At 40.1% G+C, this 23,663-nt stretch overlaps 1 protein-coding gene across 5 annotated transcripts in view; it reads right to left on the bottom strand.

Moving 5' to 3' along the window:
- sox6 (SRY-box transcription factor 6) overlaps nucleotides 1-23,663 on the bottom strand; it is a 132,326-nt gene that overhangs the window by 40,410 nt on the left and 68,253 nt on the right. For all 5 annotated transcript variants that reach the window (XM_061037385.1, XM_061037394.1, XM_061037377.1 and 2 more), the window contains 2 exons: nucleotides 15,549-15,721; nucleotides 13,889-13,957 (listed from right to left, as the gene is read on the bottom strand). In XM_061037385.1, the coding sequence (XP_060893368.1) occupies nucleotides 13,889-13,957; nucleotides 15,549-15,721 (242 nt within the window). The remainder of the gene's footprint in view (nucleotides 1-13,888; nucleotides 13,958-15,548; nucleotides 15,722-23,663) is intronic.

Raw genomic sequence — 23,663 nt, 5'->3', positions numbered from 1 at the left:
CTGGCCGAGCTACGCCTGCTCTTAATCCAAACCACAATTTCACCTCGGCACATCAAAGGCCCCGCGTACGCACATTGTTACAACATCAGTTAGAGGAAGTGACATGCAGGACAGAGAGCAGAGAGGTGAAGAGAAGTACTGTACATGGTAAAAGATGCATTCATAAACACCCTTCCTGTTGTAGTAGATACAAAATGTTGGCCAGATATTTTTTTGTGTGTATTACACAGATACAAGGACATAATTGATTAGCCTTTTACCTCCACCACTTCCATAATTTTGGATAATCCTTTTAATGTCATTCTCTGTCTCCCCCTCACATATTAACCTTCACCAGCCAGTCCGTTGCAGACCTGTCTACTGGGAATATCAGCACAAACGTTGTGCTTGCGTGTGCTAAGGGTGGCTGAGTACCTTGTGTCTCAAAGAAGCAGTGTGTATGTGTATGAGGGTTTTGCACACATGTTGCAAGCTCCAATCTTACTGTCATCCTCTACTTCCTGAAACTCTGTGATGAGGAGCAGCCCTGCTACCACAGACCTGCAAGGGTTAATCTAGCAATGAGCCAGGCCACCTCAGGGGAACCTGCCTGGAAAATGGGTTAATAAAGGTCATCCCCCAAAATAAACACTTTACAGAATGTTTCTCCATTCATCCCTTCTTAAAATCAACTCGCAATAAAACGGGTCTGGGTGCAATTACTGCCGCTGCATTGGGGCATGAAATCAACCTGCTCCGAGCAAAGACTCCCCCCCCCCCCGTGTTCTGGCTGAGGTCTGCTATGATCTCCTCTTTTTCAGCCTGCTCTGCTCCCCCTGTAGACCCCTCACTGGAGTGGACGCACCCACTTTCTAGAAAGCTAAACCTTCTTAACACTACTTTATTGATCGGTCCAGAGGTGCAAAGCTAGACTGAAACCCAAATAAATAGAAGCATTTTATGTCTACTGAGCTTTTACAGAAGTGCAAGTGCAGAAAGTGCATTATGGAAGAATAGAAAAGTATGTAATTCCTCCAAAAGTAATTTTGTAGAAAGTGCTGTTGCTGAAGAAAAAATAAATGGCTGAGGAGACTGCGACAAATGACCTTAAATAAAACATTGCTTTATAGGGATTACTGTTCCAAGTTTCCAGGCTGAATGGATGAAAGATGGATCTTGGCCTTGCATGTATGGAACATATGGAAAAACACAATAATTAATGTCACAACATGAGGTAGGGCCAGTGACAGGCAGGAGGGGGGGCACTGGGGAACAGAGCTTTTCTCTGTCTCTGTATTTGGACTGTAAAACCAGATGGAGGCCGTTGCTGAATGTGGGGGGAAGAAAAGGGCTCCTTCAGGTCCAAGTGTGTTACAAGTGTGTGGCAAGCTAGATGCTAGATTATACAGTTTTCATGAAGTAACTAGCATGCATCAGCCGTAAATTAAAAAAAAGTTGTGTTTGACAAAATCTGGCAAATCATTCACAGGACTCCCCACACTCTGCAAAGTCAAAACATCTTTTTTAGTTAAAAAAGTGCATGAGTGTTTTGTAAAAGAAATAACTAGATATAATTATGATGTTTTACCTCATTAATGGTCAACTAATCTCACTGAGCCACTAAGTGAGTAATAGCTGCTTATCGGGACATAACAGTAGTCATGATTGACACCATGAAAAAGAGTTTAAGAATTGACTTCATTCATACAGAACAATAACTTGCTATGAATTCCTATAAAAGACAAATTGATAAATGTATTAAATAATGTACAAGGGATGAATACAGATCTACTCAGGGAAAATACACTAGGCACATTTTTCATCCAACACTTAATGTAAATTATGTGATTTCATCCAGGATATCGGCTTTTATTACTATTATTATTCTAAAATATGGAGCAGAATATACAAGATTCACTGAGGTAAGACAGAGTGTGAATGTGTGCTGAAGGGGAAATAACTACACTGAGTTCGAACGGCTGTGATTTGCAGTAATGAGCTCCGTGCATTAAAGTTTAATTTACGGCAACTAATGTCAGAGAAAGGCAAATCAAATTTTGAGGAGCTTCAAGGTGGCAACAAATAGCGGAGGTTAGTTGAGCTGTCAATTAACAGCTGGCACAGTGGCTGAGCAGGTTCTATTACATTTTCACAAGTGCTGTCTTTTTTAATTTGACTGTCAAAGTAAAGTAGAAGAAACACATAAAGATATATATATATTTTAAAAAATTGAGTATGTATGTGTGGCTTCTTCTCCCGTCTGTAAACCCCGCCTCCCCCCCTTTAAGAGTTACCCTCAAGTTCATCTATGTGTGGGCTGAGTGCCCAGGATCCTTCTATTGCCAAGATGATCTTGAAGAGCTGGAGAATGAAGTGGAGCAGATGTGAGCGCGGCCCTTCGGCAGCGTCCTCCCTTCTCCTCGTAAATGCGTCTGCATTGTTGTGCTGGCACTGCTCTTCCTTTGTCTTATAGCACAGCTAAGTACTGGATAATGGCATTTCACACCATCTGCCCCCAGGCTTCATTAAAGATACATGAATGGGCTATCTTATGAGGAACAGGTGCTATTGTTTGTCCCTCAAGACCCGGCACTAAGGATCTGACTCGGAATACTTGAAGAGGAGCATCTGTAGTGATCAGTCAGACAGACTTGGCCGAGGCCCCCGTCTCTGCCAGCAAGCACTCCAACAGCGGTTTCTGGGGGAACGCAGCCGCCTTGCAACATGCATCATCAATTCAGATGACCTGATGAAGTCTGTATCAGGCCAGCACGCAATCTGTTTCCCTCTCAAGGAGACGCTGGTGTTTGATGAATAGAACCAACTTGCTGCTCAACTGTGAGTAGAATACCATATAGATACTACAGATATTTTGGCAATATTTAGTTCAGTCAAACTCTTGTGTGCTACTAGTTATTTGATTTGAAACTTTTATTCTTCCAATTCTAGTTCTGCACCAAGAGCTGACTCTGCAGTGGTTAGGCAGACAGGCTTCTCTCTGATTCATAAATACATGATGTGTAAAAGATTGACCTGAAAAGAGCATCTTTTTATGTTTACAACACATGGCATATGCACACATACACATATTCACTGTCACATTCAGTTTTAACACTGCATTCACCTATGAAAGATGTACCTTTCCTACTAATAGATTTATCTTTTATTTGAAGGGTCCCTCTGTTAAAAAGCAGGTAGCCGCACTTTACAGATACAGTTATGTAAATTATTTAAAAAGTCTACTTACTAAAAATATATAGATATAAATATTTTTAACAAATGTAGGCCTACATTAATCTAAGGCAACGCTACAAGGCAGTCCTGCAAATGAAAGAAGTGAGTTGAGTTATTTTTTATAGGCATGTAAGCATCCACCTACAATACACGAGCAGGCAGCTCCAAAACACTAAGTGCAAATGGAGATGTACAGCGTATTACAGCACTCACTTGGGCCCCTGTCAACACCCATGTTCCTCACTGTCTGTTAGAGCCTCTACAAAGCACCCGGGAGGCCTGAAACATCCTGCTGGCTTTTCCTCTGAAACTCCTCACACTTCCAGATTCGATCTACACACCAGTTTGTGGCTTACTATGGGCCACAAACTGGTGTGTAGATGTGAAGAAAACTGAAAGAGTTTTGGTTTCTGAAGAAACAGTAAGAATTAACAAGATAAGAAGAAGAAAAAAAGTTCCACAGAGACCGACATCCATCCTCTTTCTCACCGTGTAACATGGTTATTAGCTTAAGAGGACCTGTGAGATCCTGGGTCAAAAATCCTGATTAATTGCTACTTAACACCTTTTAACCCACCTCTCACACATGTGCTTATCCTGGATATAATCTGCGTTCATTTGCCTTGAAGAGACTTGTAAAAGGTAGAAACTCTTTCAAGTGTTTCAGTAAAATACTGACAACAATACTGCTGCAAGTAGCAAAAAGAAGAAGAAAAAAAATGATCTTAATTCTGCACAATCATTTAGATGATAAAAGACACCTTTCTCATTAGGAAAAGATCACAATCACCAGTAATCACTTAGAGGAGGACTCTTTTTTTCTCTGACACCTCGTTTTAATGAAATACTTCCACACTTTAGTAGCTGTCAGATCCAAAGCTCTCGCTAAACTTCTCTTTCACATTTTCTATAGGAGGAGTTCTGTAATTTCACCCAGGGAGCTGAGACTCCAGCTGTTGCTGTAAGACCTGATAGTTCACACCTCGTTCCCCCCTCTACTCTCCACTGAGCGGGGTAGAAATCACCTTTTGTGATCTATTTAAAGAGAAAGTGATTTTTAGGAAGCTGGCTACATCCCAACAACAGCAGCAGACACAGGAAAACTGACACTAGACAGCGGGATATGTTTAACACCCGTCAATGTGCACACTGCCCGCTGGCTGTACATCATACTAGAGCTTAACCAGGAGGAAAATCACTCAGTGGAAGCACTTCTGGCCTGTTGGATCTTCTCTATCACTTCAGGTTTTATTCCCTCATTAAACAATCATCAGTTGTTAAGCACATACAGTCCATACAGGTCAGCTGGTTCTACTACAGTTGAACAGTTGCATCACATTGCAGACACACACATTGATCAAACAGAGATACGACGCTGTTTGGATTTGTCTGTAGCCAATGGTAATCAGACAAATGGATCAATAGTTTGTAACAAGACTTTGATGCTCCAGACCATTTCAGCCTTTGAATCAAAGTCTTCATATTACCACCCAGTAGACTTCTGTATATTGATTATTCCTGCTTGTGTCCCATATTTGACTTGGACGGGCAAATACATGTGCAACTGGCGAGGTTCAGGTCACTAACAAAGGGTTCTTGTCTGGGTCATGTCTCTGACTTTTCTCCTCACTTCTCTCTACATCTGAAATCCTTGAACAGCACCCTTTCCTAGAGAAGTTAATTACTGAGCTCAGAAGCCAAAGATCAACAGTGTACAAGCACCAGTTTGGAAAAAAGGTCCCATAATATGTTCTTTCAATTGTCAGGTACAATTTTTACTTTGACTGCAGAGCTGTTTGCTCCTCACATCAGTCATGTCTGTGTGTGTTACTCTGAGTGCTGTTCAGGATAAAGTGCAGCAAATCCAGACACTTGGGTAAAGTCAGGCCATCCAGAGGGAAAAACCAATAGATGACTTCTTGTTCCACTAAATCCTTACACAGTAAAACAAGCCCTCTTGGATAACAGCCATCCCAATATTAAGTCAATGGAGGCTTCAAGGCAGGTTAGTCCCACCCCTGACCCCAAATCCCTCCTCTCCAGACTTCTCCATCGCATTGCTCCTCCTTACATCCTTCCAATTCTTGATTAAACTGTAGACTTCTGTTTGCTTAAATAAACTGCAAATACAATTTTTTAGCACACTGCTCTTGTTTGATGATTTTCACAGATCAATGTTTAAAGACAAAAACAAAAGCTCTACCTCAAGTGTTGTGTTTAACTGGCTGACAAATTAAGAAGCAAGAACACAATAAATATCAAGTCTGTGCATGTACAAGATGATTTAAGATGCACTGATGTATAAAAAGTGAAGAGGCTAAAATGCATCTTTACACACGTTATTGATCTGTGTAGGCTTACCAATGTGTACATTGAAGCAAATTGTCCTAACTCTTGAAATAAATTTGGTCTGATTAAAAAAAAAAAAAAAAAAAAAAATCAGACTATTTGTTGAAAGCCTTCAATTGCTTAGTGTTTAATTTACCACAACATGTTTTATGCTACAGTCCTGGATTGCATTACATGTCTAATGTTAGATTTTGAAAACCTATATGCAAACTACAAGTGAACATTTAGATAATTGTATTTAAAGTAAAAAAAAGTATGCTCACACAAAGTATGTGATGAATATACTTTACAGGGCAATCTTACATTACATGCTTTTGATACAGATAATTGTCTCCAGTAAATTCAGTGTTATACTTCCAAAAATAACTTCCTTTTTTTTTTTTGAGGAGGTAGAGGGTTTACATGGAAGTGAAACTGATTTTTCTTTCAAGGCCTGGCCGTAAAATTAAGGCTCGCAGTAAACTGGCCATATCCACAGGGACTCCCTCAAACAGCATGTGTAATGACGGGATAGAAGAGAACAGACATAAACAAACCCACAAGTGGGCTTGAGGCTGGTATCATTATCCTGCGTATATAACCTCACTGTATGGAAATGGGAATAAGTGAAATGCCTCTGACCCTCATTGCAGGGGGGCCAATGAGGTTCTAAAGAACATTGGACACGGGTGAGTCAGATAGCCTGCTACATGCATGTGATGTGAACAGGGCAGGGGGAATGGGAAATAGAGGGATTGAAGTGTGTGAGGCTAAGGAATCAATGTTGGTTTGAATTTTTAACACTTCAGACCAGGCTGGCAGACCTAAATGCTGCTGTTCCACTGTTGACTGTTCTGTGTTTATTAGATAAGCTTCAATTATTAGTTTTGCTTTAAACTTGCATTGTGTATTTTATATTTCAGCACATTTTATACCTTTAGTGCTCATTCAAAACATTTTGAGAAAAACCTTTTTTGCAGCGACAAAGTCAATAATAAGATAAATGTTTTATTCTTTCTGAATAGTGTGTGTTGTTATTGTCCACTCTATGGCTGGTTTTCCCCCTCTGTCCTGTCCTCTCATCATTGACTGAGGCTCTGTGTTCACTTTTACCTCCCAGCTGCTGGCCAAAGAAAACAACATAGCCCATTCTGTTGTTCAACAGGGAGGAGTTCTGTGAGGAGGGGCACGACACAAGTGTACTGGGACTTTCAAATATATTACCTATAATGGCTGTGTGAAACCATAGTATTTCTTAAAGATCATATAAATGTGGTATCTTGAAACATACTGTTGGGATTTGCAGTTTATTGAAGGACATTTTGGGAAGAAATTAATGTAAAATTTTAAGGAACTAAGTTATGGCGAAAACAAACAAACAAATCCTACAATCCTGCTTCTATGTAAAACTGTGCAGAACAAAATAGCTCATTCAATGTGTTGTGTTGAGGAATGCTTGGACTCTCCTCCGCCCCAAAAAACAAAAAGCTCCCTTTCTGCGTTGGCCCTGGGCTGAATGCTTTGCTTTGCCACCCCAGCCCTAAGAAAACACGCGCCCCTTTCTCCCTGCCGGCTGCCTGTACACAGTAGAGCCTATTAATGCAGCTCTTTCTCCCTGCAAGTGTGCCTACCGCCGAAGACGATGGCCATGCAAAGCCAACGCAAAGACAAAACAGTTTGCTCAGCATTAGCAGAAAAAACACAGTCCATGCAGAGAGGGAGAGGGAACTAAATCCACATCACACTGGAGGATGTGTTCTCCCTCAACTGATATTTTCCTTACCAGGGTCTGGGAACAATGGATGTTAAGTGTAGGCACTCTGAGCCCTGAACAGGTGCTTTATGGTGAAATTCAAACTGAACACAAACCTGCTTCATTCATCTTCCGTGTATGTAAAGAATAGATGTTCAGTTATCAGGATTATTTAGCACCAGGATTCATTAAAAAAAAAAAAAGGCAAATCCTCATACCCGTGTGCCTGGTGATCTTCTGCGTTGTGTTGATTATTCTTGTCACCTGTGAGATCTGATACAAGGCTAGAAGTTTGTGCTACAAATTAAACAGTCCCATGGCTGCTTTACAAACCCCTCAGGTGACTAATTTAAAGTAGACCCTCATGTGTGATTTCACACATCACAACCGTTCATGTGGCACCTCTCAGATGGAGCCTCTTAATTATCGCTGCTTAAACTGCTGAGGTGTCTGAATACAAAGGCCAATTACACAAAAGCATGGCTTTATTGTGTAATTTACATCAATAATGGATCTATGTTTGTCTACGTTCCTGTCTCATTGGCACAAGCGCTACAAGCAAGCATATGTCTCATTTGACTGTGTTTAAAGAGACCCGATCAAAGAACAGGAGTCAGCTGTTACACTTTGACAGAGTGGTTGGATGCCTGTGAACCACAATCTTGAGCGAGAGATAGTACATTTCATCCAAAGGAAAAGGCGACACAATCATGTCCTAATTGGCCTAAAACCCACATACCTCAGACCATTCAAACATCATGTACTGTTTAAATTCCTTAAGCAAGAATTTGTTTTAATAGGCAAATTGCATTACACACCAAGTGTTCATCTACTTAGCTTCATTTCCAAACCATCACTGCCATGCTGAGGTTGTATCTATCTCACCTTTTTGCGCATCATTAAGTTTTAACAGGGCCACGATGGCTTTATTGTGTAAATTGCACATGACTTTGTTTAACGTCAGCATTTCTTCTGCTTCCTGACAAGAAGTCACATTTCATAACTAATTAAATTGATCCCCCCTCCCCTCCTCTCCGCCGATAGAGTCCACTAAATGGAATTATTTGTATCCAAGTGTCAATATATTAAATCACAGGGGCTAATGAGTCGGGTCACCGCTTTCTTTTATCTTCAGTCTTGCATGTGCACATCTTCATCAGCTAACAGTCTCCTTAAATGGAGGATGAACATGCTGGACTGAGCCTCCCTGGGCAGGAGCCAAGCCAGTCCGGCTGGGCTGTTAATGCCCCAACATAATCCTACTAGCACACAGGCTAACTCAGACCTCTTCAACACAAGGGAAAGCGCTGGCAGCACTGCAACACTTGCATGTGCACACAGCAGCACACACTTCTACACTTAAAAAAAACACACACACACACACACACACACACACACACACTTACTCACATAATCATTTCCCTGCTCTATTATTCTCTTATTATCATGCTAACAGTTCCCATCAAGCTGTGCTAATTGGCGGAGTTACACATTCTCTTTAACAATGTGTATTTTTTTGTGTGCTTTTTTTTGCCAGTGCATTAATAAGAGTCTCATACTGTGAAAATTATTTGTGTCAGGGAGACAACAAAAGCATCTGAGAATACACAAATTAGCCCTATTATTTTTGTGCAATTACCATACAGGGCTGTGTTCGTTTAAACTCATCTGATTGATTTAAAATATTTTCCATAATGTAGAAGTCGTGCTGCCTTTTCTTCTCTAAATTGGTAACCAAACAGAATCAGTTCATTAAATAACTACACTGGGTTGGAAAACATGCATATTATTTGATATTATAATAAAGAAGTGATGACAAACCAGTACTGCTAACAGCCAATTTAACCCTCAAGACAAACACCAGTTTGACAGAATCTGTTTTTGTTCACGCTGGGATATCTATTTTGACAACTGTTTGTTCAGCACTAGACAAAAGTTTAATGCTCTTGTGATAGTTAAAAGCTCCAAAAAAATAATAATTGTAACACAGCTGCTTTTGTAAAGCAATCTGGTAGATGCAGCCGGCCGCGTGATGCTTGTGAGGATGGAGGAAACAGGCTAATTATAAGGCTGACACTGCTTCTCGGTGACAAAAAAATAACATTGGATGATGATTTATGTTCCAACAGGACCGTGACCCCAAGCATCCCCAACAGCATACAGCTGATTCAAACTGGACTGGAAGCACAACAAGAATGTTTAAGTCCTTGAGGGACATAGATAAAACAGGGCTTGATTTTGTTGAAAATCACTGAGACCACTTGATTACATCTACTGGACAAGCAAGTTATAATGCATTAAAGATGAACAAAATGTTGCTTGACTGATGTTAAATGTATTTATCTGCAGGTTTAATCCAAATTTGCCAGGTTTATACAGAGTTTCAAGATAATTTGTATTTCAGCTTCTGTCAAACTTTCTTTGAAATATATAAAATGACAGAAATGGCATTGTTGAGGAAGCAACCAAGAAAAACATCTTTGAACTTGTTTCCATTTTTTTGCTGCCAACATTTTTAAAGAAAAGAGTGAGTGTGTAATGCAAAATCCTTAGTGTTCACAATGTTTAGACTCTAAAACCACTGAATTCAGAAGATACTTATACAGAGCTCCACCTGTGGATGTGCTGGTTTCTTTGTAACACGTGTAAATGGAATTTCTATGGGGCACTAAAACACACATGCCCTTTTTCCTTCATAAGCTTAAAAGAAAACAACAGTTTTTTTAAGACAGTTTTGTCAGAATAGAACAAAACTAGATTGCCCACCTCCCACATTGTGAGCAGTTAAATGCTGGTGTAATTTAATTCCATCTTTAATCTTGGGACCTTTTGCATCCAACCATTGGACCGCTGCATGTCCCCCACTGTTTCTTCACACCATTAAAGACACATGAGAAAGCCTCCAGGACTTTGAAGTGTGCAGTGGACAACAATATACTGGCCTTTTCCTCTCTTTAATCTCTGTTTTTTTTTTTTTCTGGCATGGAAGTGATGCACACATTATGTGTGTTTGTTTATCTCTTTGGACACAAGGTTAAAGGTGTGATTCAAGGGCACAGATAATACGGTACAAGGAGAAAACAACAGGTCAAAGAGAGATAAAAAAAAAAGAGACCCAGACAATGCATAATCTGTGGAATTGTGGAAGTGTACAAGAGTTTATGTAAATGCCACAGCCAGTTAAATATGACAATATTGTCTGATTTCTAAATGTACACCAAATGTAAATGAAATGTTTTTAATTGAAAGTGTCTCTCTGTTTCATCTTGGGAGCCTTGCTTTCTCCAGCCTGTTTGTGAAGATAAAGTTCACCCTGACCTTTCCACCGATATTTATTCTCTTGATGTGTCAATGCGTGGGTCCCTGTGTGCCTGTTCACTGTACACCATCGCCTCTGTGCATGTGTATGAGTATCTGCATGTAAGAGTCAAACCGGGATTGGACCCATCTTTGAGGAATACATGAACGGGGGTCTTTACCATGTGCTTATGCTTGTGGCATGGACATGGAGAGGAGTTTTCACTGAAGGTTCATGGTGATCCCCACCTCATCAGGTCCCATTATTTGTTTTACTTAGTATCAGGACACACTTTTTCTTGCCCCTGTTACTTTGCTTAATGTTGCTTAGTGCTGTGCTCATGGATGCATTTTGGGTCTCTTTTTGTTGTAAAGTGCTGGGATTACATTTGTTGTGAATTCATGCTATACAAATAAATAGTGATTGAAATTGATTGATTTTGATATACAGTACTATTCTGCAGTTCAACTCTTACATTTGTCTTGATTCAAATAATGCTCATTATGCCTGAGTGATACTGAGCTTAAACAAATTGGGAAAAAAATTGACTCATCTGTTTATTCTTTCTGTAATCTCTCATAACACACAAATTCAGAGAGAGATAACAGGGACATTTCTCTCCTAATGTATACATTGAATTGTCACATGCACTTTTGTGGTGTTTCACTTTTTCATCTAAATCAACTGAAAGAGTTAATCTCATCCTGGGATTGAATTAATGCCAACTTGATTTCAACAGCGAAAGGATGGACTGTCAGAATACAAACAAGCTGAAGGAAAAACACACAAAGCCTTGAGCTTAAACTTTTGATAAGCCCCTAACACTGCAATCAAAACATCTGCTATCTTAAAACAAGTGACATTGTGATCCTAAAGGACAAAGACTTAATCTCTTTCCCTCTCTTGTAGGCATGATGAGAAAGGATAAAAGAAGAGATGGCTATTCAAAAGGAAAACTTGATTAAACTGCATGCAGCCTTGCTTCAAACCTTGCTAACTAAACCTCCAATAACTACACTCTTCCCTTCATCCACTTCCCACACATAGCGTGCCAACAACGTGCTCCAGTTGCAGTCCCCATGGTTTTATTATTTGGACAGTTCACTCTGTCCATTGATGTGATCAGTTACATCATCAATACGAGACCTTAGAAAGAGGCTTTCTCTTGGATTTTCTCCCTGAAGCCAAAACAGAAGGACTTTGATGGCCGGTGGGGTCTCCTATAAAGTTTAGTGCTCTCCATGCTAATAGCATAGTAACTCGATCCCCCAACACTGCTCACCACTTTGCTGAAAAGTGTGCGACATACAGGCTGGGAGCTTGTTTACAGAACTAATTAAGTCGAAGCTGTTATATATTAAGATGGCCAAGGCATTTTTAAGAGGCAGCAGTAATGAAAAGAGAGTGGCAAAAAATGCTTCACTAACTTTGCCCTGACTCTCTTTTATCTGCTCTCTTTGGTACTCCAACTCAAGAGGAGTGGCCATCACTGAACTAGATACATCTGCAGGAAGTAGGCGATGGAGAAAGAACTTATTCTGCCTGAAAGGTCTAAATGTTGGATTAGCAATGATCAAATGATCAAACTTATTTGAACTTTGTTAATTATTTGATGATGCTCTAGATGGGCACTGGAACAGATGGTCTGAGCATGAGAATATTTTGTTTAATTGTGGATGCGGCTTGGGTTTTTTTCATGGAAGATCTGGTGCATTTGGTCAAGGGAGAAGCAGGCTCTGCAAGAGACGACTTTACTTGTATCTCTGTTCAAGTGTTTGAAATGGATATTTAGAAGTATGATCCCATACACACTTGACCCCCCACCCTCTCTCCAAACTATGCATCAAGAGGAATTTTCAGGTATCATTTGCCTTTTAATGTTGTGATGAAAGCAAGAGTCTCAAAGTGAGATGCATTAGGGCTTTGCCCTTATGCTCAATGAGCATCAGTAAAGGGCCCTCGATGATATGAGTATAACTAGCCCCTCGTTGGTGTATACGGTTCTTCATTTTAGAGTGTTTTCTAGACAGGATGTCATTCTCTGTGCCTTTCTGTAGTGGAGTGAAGTATTTTTTAAATATTGAGTCCCCTGCTGAAGTGAAAGGTCCAAGATAGTGGCTTTTTGAGGAAATTATGACAGTACATTGCTTTTCTTAAAACAAGCTATTCATATAGGCATTGAATCTGGGTCTTTTATTTATAGCTGTGAGAGAGTAGAAGTTTTACATATTCATTAAGGCACACACTGATATGTGGGGAGGGGTATTGTGCCCTGTATAACGCCCATAGTAAAATGTCTGTAGAAGAAAAAGTGTCTCAGAGGAGTGCCTAGGGGATCTGGAAGAACCATTTGTTGTAAGTGAATGTTTGGGGGGGAAGTAAAAAGCAAAGGAGATGATAGGGAGTTGTCAGTAAGAAGAACAAGTGGAGGAGGTGAGTGGAGAAGTATGTGCCTGACACTGAGCACACCCAGCAGGGTAATGTAAGCTTCACACAGGCAGCCAGGCTCACAACCTTGACCACTGCAAGTAACAAACCCTGGATTACCCTGAACTGTCTGACCGTGTCTGGCTAAATGCAGTCTGGGTGGTCTCTCAGTGCACTGCTATGAAGTGTATCAAATAAGGCACGCACAAAACACACACTTCCTAATGAGAGTGATAATGGGTGTTTCGTTGGTATAAAACTAGAGCAGCACATAAATGTATATCAAAAGAAAAAGAAAAAAGAGCTATAAGAAAAACATACACAACAACAGCTATAGCATTATAGACAATATGAGTTTTAGGAGTTGTGAAAGCATGCCACGTTGCCCGTCCAGGGACCATCTCGTTTCAGAGGCATTTACCAGCCTCTTTCATGTCCCCCACCTCCAGGCTCTTCTCCATCAACAGGACTCATTAGCTGTTGTTACACCCCCCCTCCCCCACCCACCCGTCTCTTTTTTTGTTCATTAAGATGTGCTAATTATTCTCCTCCATATTTTAAAGCCCTCCCAATTACCAACAGGCAATTAACATTTGATGAGAGTGATGCATGTTAGTGTGACACAAAAATTAAAGATAAAAAGAAGAAATAAAAATAAGAAGGAAAGGCTAACAGAAGTTACCAATATTATTCACTTTAATGCCTAATTTATTGGTCTTTGTCAATAAATGGAGAAATTTGGCTTGTGGCGACACCAATTGTCCAAAAATTACACTTTAGAGGGAGAAATGTTGTCGTGATCCGTATGGAAGAAGTGAGAGGTGTAAACTGCTGAGTGTCAGGGGGCCAACAGAAACACTTTCACTGACCTGGATCTGCTGCTGGAGGAGGTTGATTTTGTGCTGCTGCTGCAGAAGTTGCTGCTGTTGTCTTGCAATCTGGTCAGGAACAGAAACAAAGACAGGAAAATAAATAAATCCTGGTCAATTAACATCATAAAGGAAGTGTGCTGCAACCTGAGAAAATCCTCCTCAAAGTTTACCTGGCCAGTTACAGTTTGTGAGAATGTGTTCAAAGATGGTAGTTTCAAAGAGATTAATTTTGGGACAGATGAAGTGGTAGAAGTATATTTATAAAAAAAAGTGTTTTATAACTTTTCCTTCCTTTTTACAAAATATGGTCACATAGCCACATTGCTGTAAAATATGACAAATAAAATCAATTCAGCTAAGTGTACATTTTAAAATATTCTGAACAGCACTGTTAAAAACGGTGGTAAAAACGAATGAATAATTTACAGGACAGACGACCATGGTTAAGATGGAGATAACTGGTGCAGGCAGCGTGCGGGTGGCAGAGGTCCCTGCCGCCCCTGAGTGACAAGCGAGGCCCACCACAATCCGTCTCATTGCAGCAGTCCCCTTCCGAACATGCCCACTTCATTGAGCATGACAACCTAGTTTTAAGTGTCATTTAATTTTCATTTTTAAATATAATTACAAAGTGTTCACTGTAAGATATCGGTCGTCTGCAAATGTGTCAAGATTAATTTGTGCTGGCTTCCTCACGAGTGTCAACAGTTAATTACTGTGTTGTATCTTGATGGCTCGATGACATTCTAGCTCTCAGCGGGCTCCATCTCTCCCCCTCTCCCTCTCTCTCTCTCTTTTCCCTTTTATTAATATTGTTCCATTTTAAAACAAGATCAAATAATAAAATAGCTTACATCACTGGTCATTTATGCAGCGATGTCTACAAAGCCTACAGAGTTGAGTGTAGTTTGCAAATGAACATCATTGATTGAAAAAGAAATCAATACTGTTAATGTATTATTAGTGTACTATGACCAAATGCATCACTCCAAGGTATACGGTCTATCTGTTCATTTAGTACATGAAGGTCTGAGAGTGTGCTGAGAAAACTCTGAGTGAACTCCTCGCTGATAATTGACTCATAGCCATTAGGCGGGCTGCTGATAATAAAAGTGTCGCCCATGTGGATAGTTTGTGTCCTTATTTCTTCCCAGACATTAACACACTTCATGGCCCCTGCTAATTTGCTGATTTGTACAATATGGCTCATTGGCCTGATTTGTGCTGCAAATCTAATGCCAGTCTTGTTCTAATAGGAGTCGATTTATAAGATATAGAAGACTTCCATGTTTAATATAACGTTTAATTCACACATTCCCGGGCATTTGTTAGTACAAGTCATAATAACATTTTTCTGCCACACAGCACAAATGTGGGCGAGAGAGCATGACAGAAATATTTGATGCAATATAGAATATAAATTGCATAAATCCAATATTATTCCAACTTTGTGCCGAGGAATAAGAATTTACTGGCATATTTCAGGCATGACAATTTATAGGAAATATAGTCAAGTGAATGTCTCTTGCAAATGTATTAATTTGGGTAGATTTTGAAGACTTAAGTGTAAACAAAGTCAACAGGATTAATTATAGGCTAATACCTGCAGTAGACAAAGAGGTCAACTTTGTGAGTAAAGAAAAGAGTTAGCAGATACCTGCTCCTGCTGCTGACGAGCTAACTCCATTTGCTGTCTCTGTTTCTCCATCTGTGAGGCAGCAAGCTTCTTCTGTTCATCGTGGGCAGCCAGGAGCTGTTCACGCAGGCTGATCAGCTGGCTGATCATTGTGGAGAGCTGGTGCTCCTTTTCTGCCAGGCTCTCTGGAGTACCTGTTGAAAGGCGAGAGAGAGAGCAAGAAAGCAATGTCAGGAGTGTAAAGGATGAACATAAGGTGGAGAGAGGTAGATACAGGTACGTGTAAAGTACGCCTGTAAGGATAAAAAGAAGAAAGAAGTACATGAAAGGTTTCGTTGTGGCTTTAACAACATAACCAGGGTGTAAGTTTTTCCAAGAAAGCCTGCAGAAGGCCTTGATTATTGTATACAGCTAAATATAGCAAAGTGACCATGATGCACACACTGATCTTCATTTTGTGCGATAGAACTGTACACAATACATTCCACAAAGAAAACCACACAGGCTTCAACCCACTGCAGTGATTTCACAAGAAAGTGTTAAGGTCACACACAGCCTGGAGTTGCCTGTCTTACTGAAGCTGCTGTTCACAGCTCTCACAGGAGGAAAGGGAAGGAATTGTTCCCAGCGCTCAGACAAAGAGCTGCAGGGAGCTGTCAAACTGAGATGGCAGCTTATGTCAGGCTACTGAGCGGGGGATATAAAGGAAGTGTTGAGAGTCAGTGTTTGAACGGGACACAAGTTTGTCATCATATGGCTGTTAGAGTAACACAGGAAATGAGGAAACATCTCACTAACTTCTGAAAAGAAACGGCACCAAAAATATGCTCTGACTCACTTCTGCATGTTCAGTTAATTTTTATAATCTTAAGAGATGTCGTTTTTAATACTCCTGTTTCTCATTGGCTCTTTGCGCTCACTTTATTTTTTTGATCATGGTTTTTAATTCTGTAGCTCATTCAGATTTGTTACAAATGCAAAGTGCATTACAAATTAAATGTATTATCATTATTATTATTAGTTACTTTATGCAAAGCTCAAAGAAAAAAAAGCAGCAACGAACCAATGGGCGTCCTTTGTGTGCTGTGTGTGATAGAGAGAGCGGCTCGGCTGCACTGCTCTCTCTTTCCGCCTAATCAATGCTAAGTGATCCTACCATTGACTTACACCGCCAACATAATTGCCAGTGAGAGGCTAGACAGTAACTCACTCTCCTCCCACAGCACTCCTGTGTGACAAGCTGATCCCAGAGAACATGAAAGAAAAAGAGATGGAAAAACCGAGAGAAGAGACAGAGAGAACGGGAGAGAGAAGGATAAAAGCCTAAAGATCCAGATAACAGTACAGTGAAGTCTGGCCAGAGGCCAGCAGGAGCTGAATTCTTTCCTGGGTGTCTTCCCCTCGTCTCTGGCCACATCTGTCTTGAGTTTCTCCGAGAGCTCCCAGGGGCCCTCTTCACTCAAACTATTTTAATTTGACTAAACACCTGATTTATTTTATCTCTCCGATGAGGAAAGCCGTTTGTCTTAATAGGGCTTGTCAACCTCCAGAACCCATTCAGGGCAATTTACTGGCAGGCTTGTCTGAACCTCGGCTTGCCTCGCTCTGCCTCCGCTGCCTGCTTCAATGGAAGAGAGCTGCAATTCTCCATTTATCCTCCTAACTAAAAAAAAAAGCACCTAAAAGCAGCCATTCATTGGGCCTGCGTGCAGTTTCCAAGGCCTGAATTGACTTCTTATTCAACCCACTACACTTGTTGTGAATGGCTTATGTGTAAAATTGATATAATCTGCACCAATTTTATTAACCTTTGGCTGTGTCCATGAAGGGCCTGCCTTTTACAGGTCACTAGCCAGATTCATCAGTAGTTGTCGCAATAAATCACTGCTATCGATACTGTGTAAGGAGGGAGGAATAAAGGAAGGTAATAAACAATGAGAGAAAGAAAGAAAGGAAATAAAATCATCAAACAGATGAAGATGATGGACATGAGGCATCAAGGCTGAAGGAGATAACCTTGAGTTGGAAACGAAACATCTGGACTCACTAATGCCCTCTCAGCCTGTCTAATTACACATTTCTGTTGATTACTCAGTAGGTTAAGTGCGTTTACCCTGTAAAAATACAAAATAACAATAGCATGTACAGTAAAACACTTTTTTGTGTGTGTGCTTGATTTTGCAGTGGGATCTGCTGCCTTTAAGGTCCACAGAATAATCTGATGGACTAGTTTGAGTGTGGTGGACTCAGTCCTGCCCGGACACCAAAAGAATACTAACAGAGGGTCCATTGTTTTGATGCGGAGCTGGATTGTGGGGAGTCCTAACTGCCCTGCGTCCTGCAATCAATTTCAACCGTCTTTTTTCTATTTTTAGTCCTATTTATATTTAATATTTTGTTTTGCATATTTTGTCTTTTTCTGTTTAAATCAAATCTCCGATTATTCAGATTAGTGCTGAATTCTGTAACTATTTAAACACAACTTTTTCCCCTTTAGATGTTGCACAAACCTTTGTAGAAAATCGGGGGAAATATGTTTTTTGTTGGGAGCTGAGTGTAAAAAAATCTCTTTCTTCCTGCTTTAAATTATGGATCAGCTTTAAAATGCAGATAAAACTTTTATTGGGTGGTGCGGAAGAGAAGAGTCGTGGTCTGTGTCAGACCAGCCTGCTGACAAAGGAGGCTGTTTCCTGCATATTGCATGGCTTTTAACAGCGGTGGGGCTGGGGTCTGCCTGTTAACATGTCTCCTCACATTGCGCTTCCGATTGCAGACAGACAGCCCAGAGATGCCTTGGCGCTACATAAACCCCAGCAGTCAGCCCAGACCTAACATGTTGTGACATCTTCCTGTTAGAAGACTGAAGCTCGGTAGGACAATACCCGCCTGACACAAGAAGAATCCCAGGAGCGAGCGGTCAAGCTGTTCTAGCACTTCTCTTGTTTTTTTTCTCAGGCTCTGGTGTTAAGTTCAGAGATGTTAGATTGACACATAGGAGGAGGAGATGTTAAAGCTGTGTTGTTCAGCTTCAGCCCATTCAGCATTCACCTTTTGAGATTTATGCCCTCTTTTAAACGTCACAAAGTAGGGCAGAAAACATCAACGGGTGACTAAATAAATGATAAGAGGAAAACAAGCAGAGCCATGGTTGCTTGGGGAGGGATGGGGGTATTTGAGCCTTGGGGTCTTTGGATAAAAGGCACTTTGTAGGGGTGCGATTTGTTCTGTCCAATACCCACATCTCCCTCTCTTTTGGCTCCCTCCTCTCTGCTCTAATCAAGCAGTCTCTAATTTGGGTTCCAAGTCCAGTACCGGGGAAAAAGAAGGAGGCTTGTTACTTTGAAGAGTCCCGAGTGAATAACACAGATAAAAGATTTAGGCACAAAAAAGAAGAAAAGCAAGGGAGGGTGAGGGTGAAAAGGGGGAAAATCACAAGGCACCCTATTCTCTTCTCTTGCTTTGGTTACGACAGCTGAGCCATTATGACCAGATCTGAATTGAGTTTTTTAGCACCAGTAGACTGGAATTTCTTTGTCTCTCCATCAGTCAGCTATTGTGGATGCTTCCATATGCTGCAAGCCCATCCTAAGTAAATTAAAACTTTTCTAAATGCTACGATTGTACCAAGCTGTGTCTGCACACAGAGTGCACATAGCTTGAATGCCTTGCGTTCTAAGGCTCTCTTCCTCTCGCTCTCTGCTCTCTCCTGAAGTGTGTAAATGTGTACACATGAGTGTGTACAGATGTGTGTGGTGCATGCTGCTACAATCAATAATAGGTACATGCCTTTGAGTCAATGCACACGTGTGTGAACTCTGCGGTCATCTGACCCTTTGTCCAATCTTTCTGTCGAAAACACGAAGAGCCAACTGAGTAGCAGGCATAGCGTCTATTGATACCTTGTTTAGTGTTTAGTGTTCAAATTTCTGCCTAGCTTCAAAAAAATAAAACTGCCTCTACAAAAACCACTAAGTCAATCTTTGTACCAAATTCACTTTTGTAATATTACATTTAACAGAAACTTTATAAACCCTATGTCAGAAAATGAGTCATATTTGTGATCTACATTGGCAGAAAACCAAGCCAGAAAAACTCTTTTCATGGAATCTCTTTGCTTTTGACCTCATCATACACTTGTTCAGCAATGCTACCAGGCCATATGTGTTTCAAGTAATATGGTGTTAACACGTCTCCATGCCCTACAACCAAGACAATATGATCAACAGCTGTTTCACCTGGCTTGCTGCCTCTGCCATGATATAAAAGCTGTTAATGTTGCCAATAAAACCCCATTAACAAGCATGTGCGATGACTCACAAGCACATGTCATCCATTGGCATCATTGACTCTTCAGTCCCGAAGCTTTCCTATATAGATTGAATATATTTGCAAGTTCACACTGAGAGGCTGCTGTTCGTGTTATAAAGAAATCAGATCATTAAAATGACCCTTATTAGTGTTTTTATTGCTCCTGTTGTTATTATCATGTAGTTCCTGGTTACTTTTTAATTTTCTCTTAACATGTTTCAAGCACTTGTTGTAATGAGTGAATTTGTGATACATCTATCACAGCTTATCCTATATATTTTATTTTGTATCCTATCATATTTTTGTATTGTGTCCTACATTTTTCTATCATATTGTATATTTTCTTCTCATATCATATTTTATATGTATTTTATATTTTTTAATCTTTGCATGTGGATTTTTATCTTTATTTGATTTCTGTGTTTTTGTGGAAAAAGTAATGTTAATCAGCAAGACATATTACAAGCTACTTACTGTATATCCATCTTTCTGTGTGTGTGTGTGTGTGTGTGTGTGTGTGTGTGTGTGTGTGTGTGTGTGTGTGTGTGTGTGTGTGTGTGTGTGTGTGTGTGTGTGTGTGTGTGTGTGTGTGTGTGTGTGTGTGTGTATTGTAGTATTGACAGATGTGATTTCAAGACACTTTAACAGAATCTAAATCACTTTAATGGCTCAGCAGACGATTTTCTGTTTTAAGTATTTTGATTGGCATATGGAGAGGTTATTTATGAAAGGACACTTAATCTACGGTAACTTTGCTGTTCATGCCGAACACTGATGGAGACTAATATTTTGATGAAAGAGGAAGCTTCACTACAATTATGCTAATGTAAAAGCTCCAGCACTTCACTGTCTATACATGACACTGGACAAGGTACTTCATCAAAGACAAGATAGACGCTCGACCTGAATGTGCTGCTCCACAGGGAACGCCAGGAACCCTGAAATTTATACTGAAGGCAGGAAAACAACTCAGAACTAAGAAACTTTACTTCTTTCTGTGATGCATGATTCTTTCAATCTACAATACATTCAACACCATAGGGGATGTTGAATGTATGCAAGGCTGAATGTAGAAAAGATCGTTACAGAAAAACAAAGACTGCCTCTGGGTCCTTTTATTCATCTCTTGTGGTCTTTATGACGATGAGTCTGACCCCTGTGCCCTTAAAATAAAAAAAAAATCATACTTGGTTTTCAAGGTCTCGCTCGTACACAGCTCTTAAAACGTGTAAGACGGAGATGAAGGCAAAAGCTGAAGAACCTTGGAAGTGAATTAGGAGACCGATGTAATCATATTCTTTTCACAGAGCATTCATTAATTGCCTTTACAGCTGAGAATTAAAGGAAGAAGTGATTGATTCGTTGGACTGAAAAGATGTTCTCTTTTGTCTTTGGTGGGTAAGTACTTTTTTTAAATCAACAATGCATGTGTTTGGGTTTAATTCAAATGACAGACAAGTACACATATTCACAAAGTACATTAGAACACCTGCTTTATTTTGAAGCTGTCATGATAGTCGTGTTCATTAGATTTAACTAGAGATCATAAATGACTTACCCAATACAATGTTAGAGTGGCTTTGGGTGGTGGAGTGTATTCATGTGGCCAAGAGAACACCTTGAGCTTCAAACAAAGAACCGATGGTCCACACAGAGCAAAGCAGGTGGGCTTATAAAGAGGAAGAGAGCTGAGATTTAAGTAAGTATTAAGTATTATAAAATAAAATCACATGTACATGTCAACCACTAATCAAGGGTTGAGTTAAAATAAATGAGCCAGTCCTGTACAGAAGGTTATAAGAAATCATAATAAGTTATTTTTATTTATTTTTATTCAATATAAAGTAGTTTGGTAGTGTTTTGATTTAATTAGAAAGTGCAACACTTAAATATCGGTATTTAGAAGCTGTGTCTAATATGAGAAGGCACCTGAAGAATGTAAAGTTGTTGTCAATTCTTTGAAAAAGATACAAAGAAAGAGGTAGCATTTCTTGAATACTTCTTACATTTAATAGATCACTCACTCTTGGCCTATTTCATGTACTTTTAGACTGTCCTTCACATTAGTGAAGTGTTCGTGTGCGTTCACAGTGCAGATCATGTTTTTATCTACATCCATAGAGGTAACAAAGATTCATTTTTCATCTAAAACACAGTTTGAGTTTGTGGAGTTAGTGTTGTTTTATTAACATATTTTATATCTTAATGTTTTACAATTTCTTCAAATTAAATCAGAAATAATGTGCTTAGTAGCATAAGATGTATAATGCATCTAAAAATGTCACAAGTTAAACAAACCATAACAGACCAGTGCAATAAAATTCAAAGCACAAACAGAATTCTATCACACACACACACACACACACACACACACACACACACACACACACACACACACACACACACACACACACACACACACACACACACACACACACACACACACACATGTTAGGACAGCACTTCTCTTTTTACCTCCATTGCCACAAGCTAAATTCCTCAATTCATTAGAGGAGAAAAACACACAGTCCAACACTCTCATACATTCATCTGGCAAATGTGGCCTGAGGAATAATGATTTACTGTGGCTCATATTTCACCTGAGTGCACAGGGCAAACAGTTGACTGAAGTGTTGTGGAGAAAATGCTAACTGAGGCATTTTTTGACTGGAGCAACTGGACAGATACGGTTTTGTGCTGTTTGTGCGGGTATTTTTGTATGTTTGGGTAAATAGGATATACATAATATTTATATGCAATATGTTTTATAAACACCCAAGCAGTTTGAAGTAAACTCTATACAATTCTTTTCCTACTTATTTCTACAATTTATTTTTTCTGCTGGAGTGGATGTATCTCCTGTGGCATCAACACTGTATGGATGCTATAGAGAATAAAGTCACATTTTACAGTGAATGATCATGTATTGAAGCTGAACAATGCGGGTTCTGTGTTCACACAGTGGACACCTGTCTGTGTGTGTGTGTGGGGGGGGGAAGTCATCACAGGTAGGGCCAGCATCAAATCAGTTTCAGCTCCCGACCCGGTCGCCCTGCCCTGTGTTCTCCTCCTAAACAGCTTCCACTTATCTGCCTGCCACAGGACTGTCTGTGCACAGCCGACCACTGTCATGTAGACACCATTCTCAAATTGATTGTGACTGTGCAAGAGCCCCGATTTTTCTGCTTCAGAATCTCAGCTGCCATTTCTAGTATACAATGCTAAGCTTTTATTTATTTATTTATTTTCTTGCAAATTCCAGGAGAATGAATACAGCTTGTGTTCCAATTTCCTTCAGTTTGAGAAAATGCTTGAACATTTTCCTTTTTTTCCGCCCATCCCTATGGGGGGGCCATGAGACTAGCCCTCAGCGGGGAAACTTAAACAGCTCTATTGAGTATGAGGCTCTAAGACCCTGCACAGAGCAAGCATGCAACACAGAGCAACCTTATCTGCCATTGGATACAGTGTGCTATATTTACATTTGACTCGTTGTGTGTGTATATATGCATACATGGAACGAAAAAAATGTATGTGCTTAAAAGCTTAATAAATCATGTGGTGAATGGGGGGCTTTGAATGTTTATGACAGAAATTATTTTTCAGGTATATAATTATGAATGTCAAGTCTTAGTATCCAAGTCTAAAATCTTTTCTTTTTTTTCTCCTCCAAGCTCTTCCCATTCCACCTAGCCTCCCATTATCTGCTACTTTCTGTGGTTTGGAGCCCTTCCAGCCGGCCTCCCTTTCTTGCTCTGTGGTTTTGTTCGGGAGATTTCATCTCCCTCCTCATCGTTCCTGCAGATTGACAGCTAAGCTCAGGTATGA

Source organism: Labrus mixtus, chromosome 1 (assembly GCF_963584025.1).
Source record: "Labrus mixtus chromosome 1, fLabMix1.1, whole genome shotgun sequence".
Classification (NCBI taxonomy): domain Eukaryota; kingdom Metazoa; phylum Chordata; class Actinopteri; order Labriformes; family Labridae; genus Labrus; species Labrus mixtus.
Note: the sequence above shows the minus strand (reverse complement) of the source record. Positions and strands in the feature narration are given on the sequence as shown.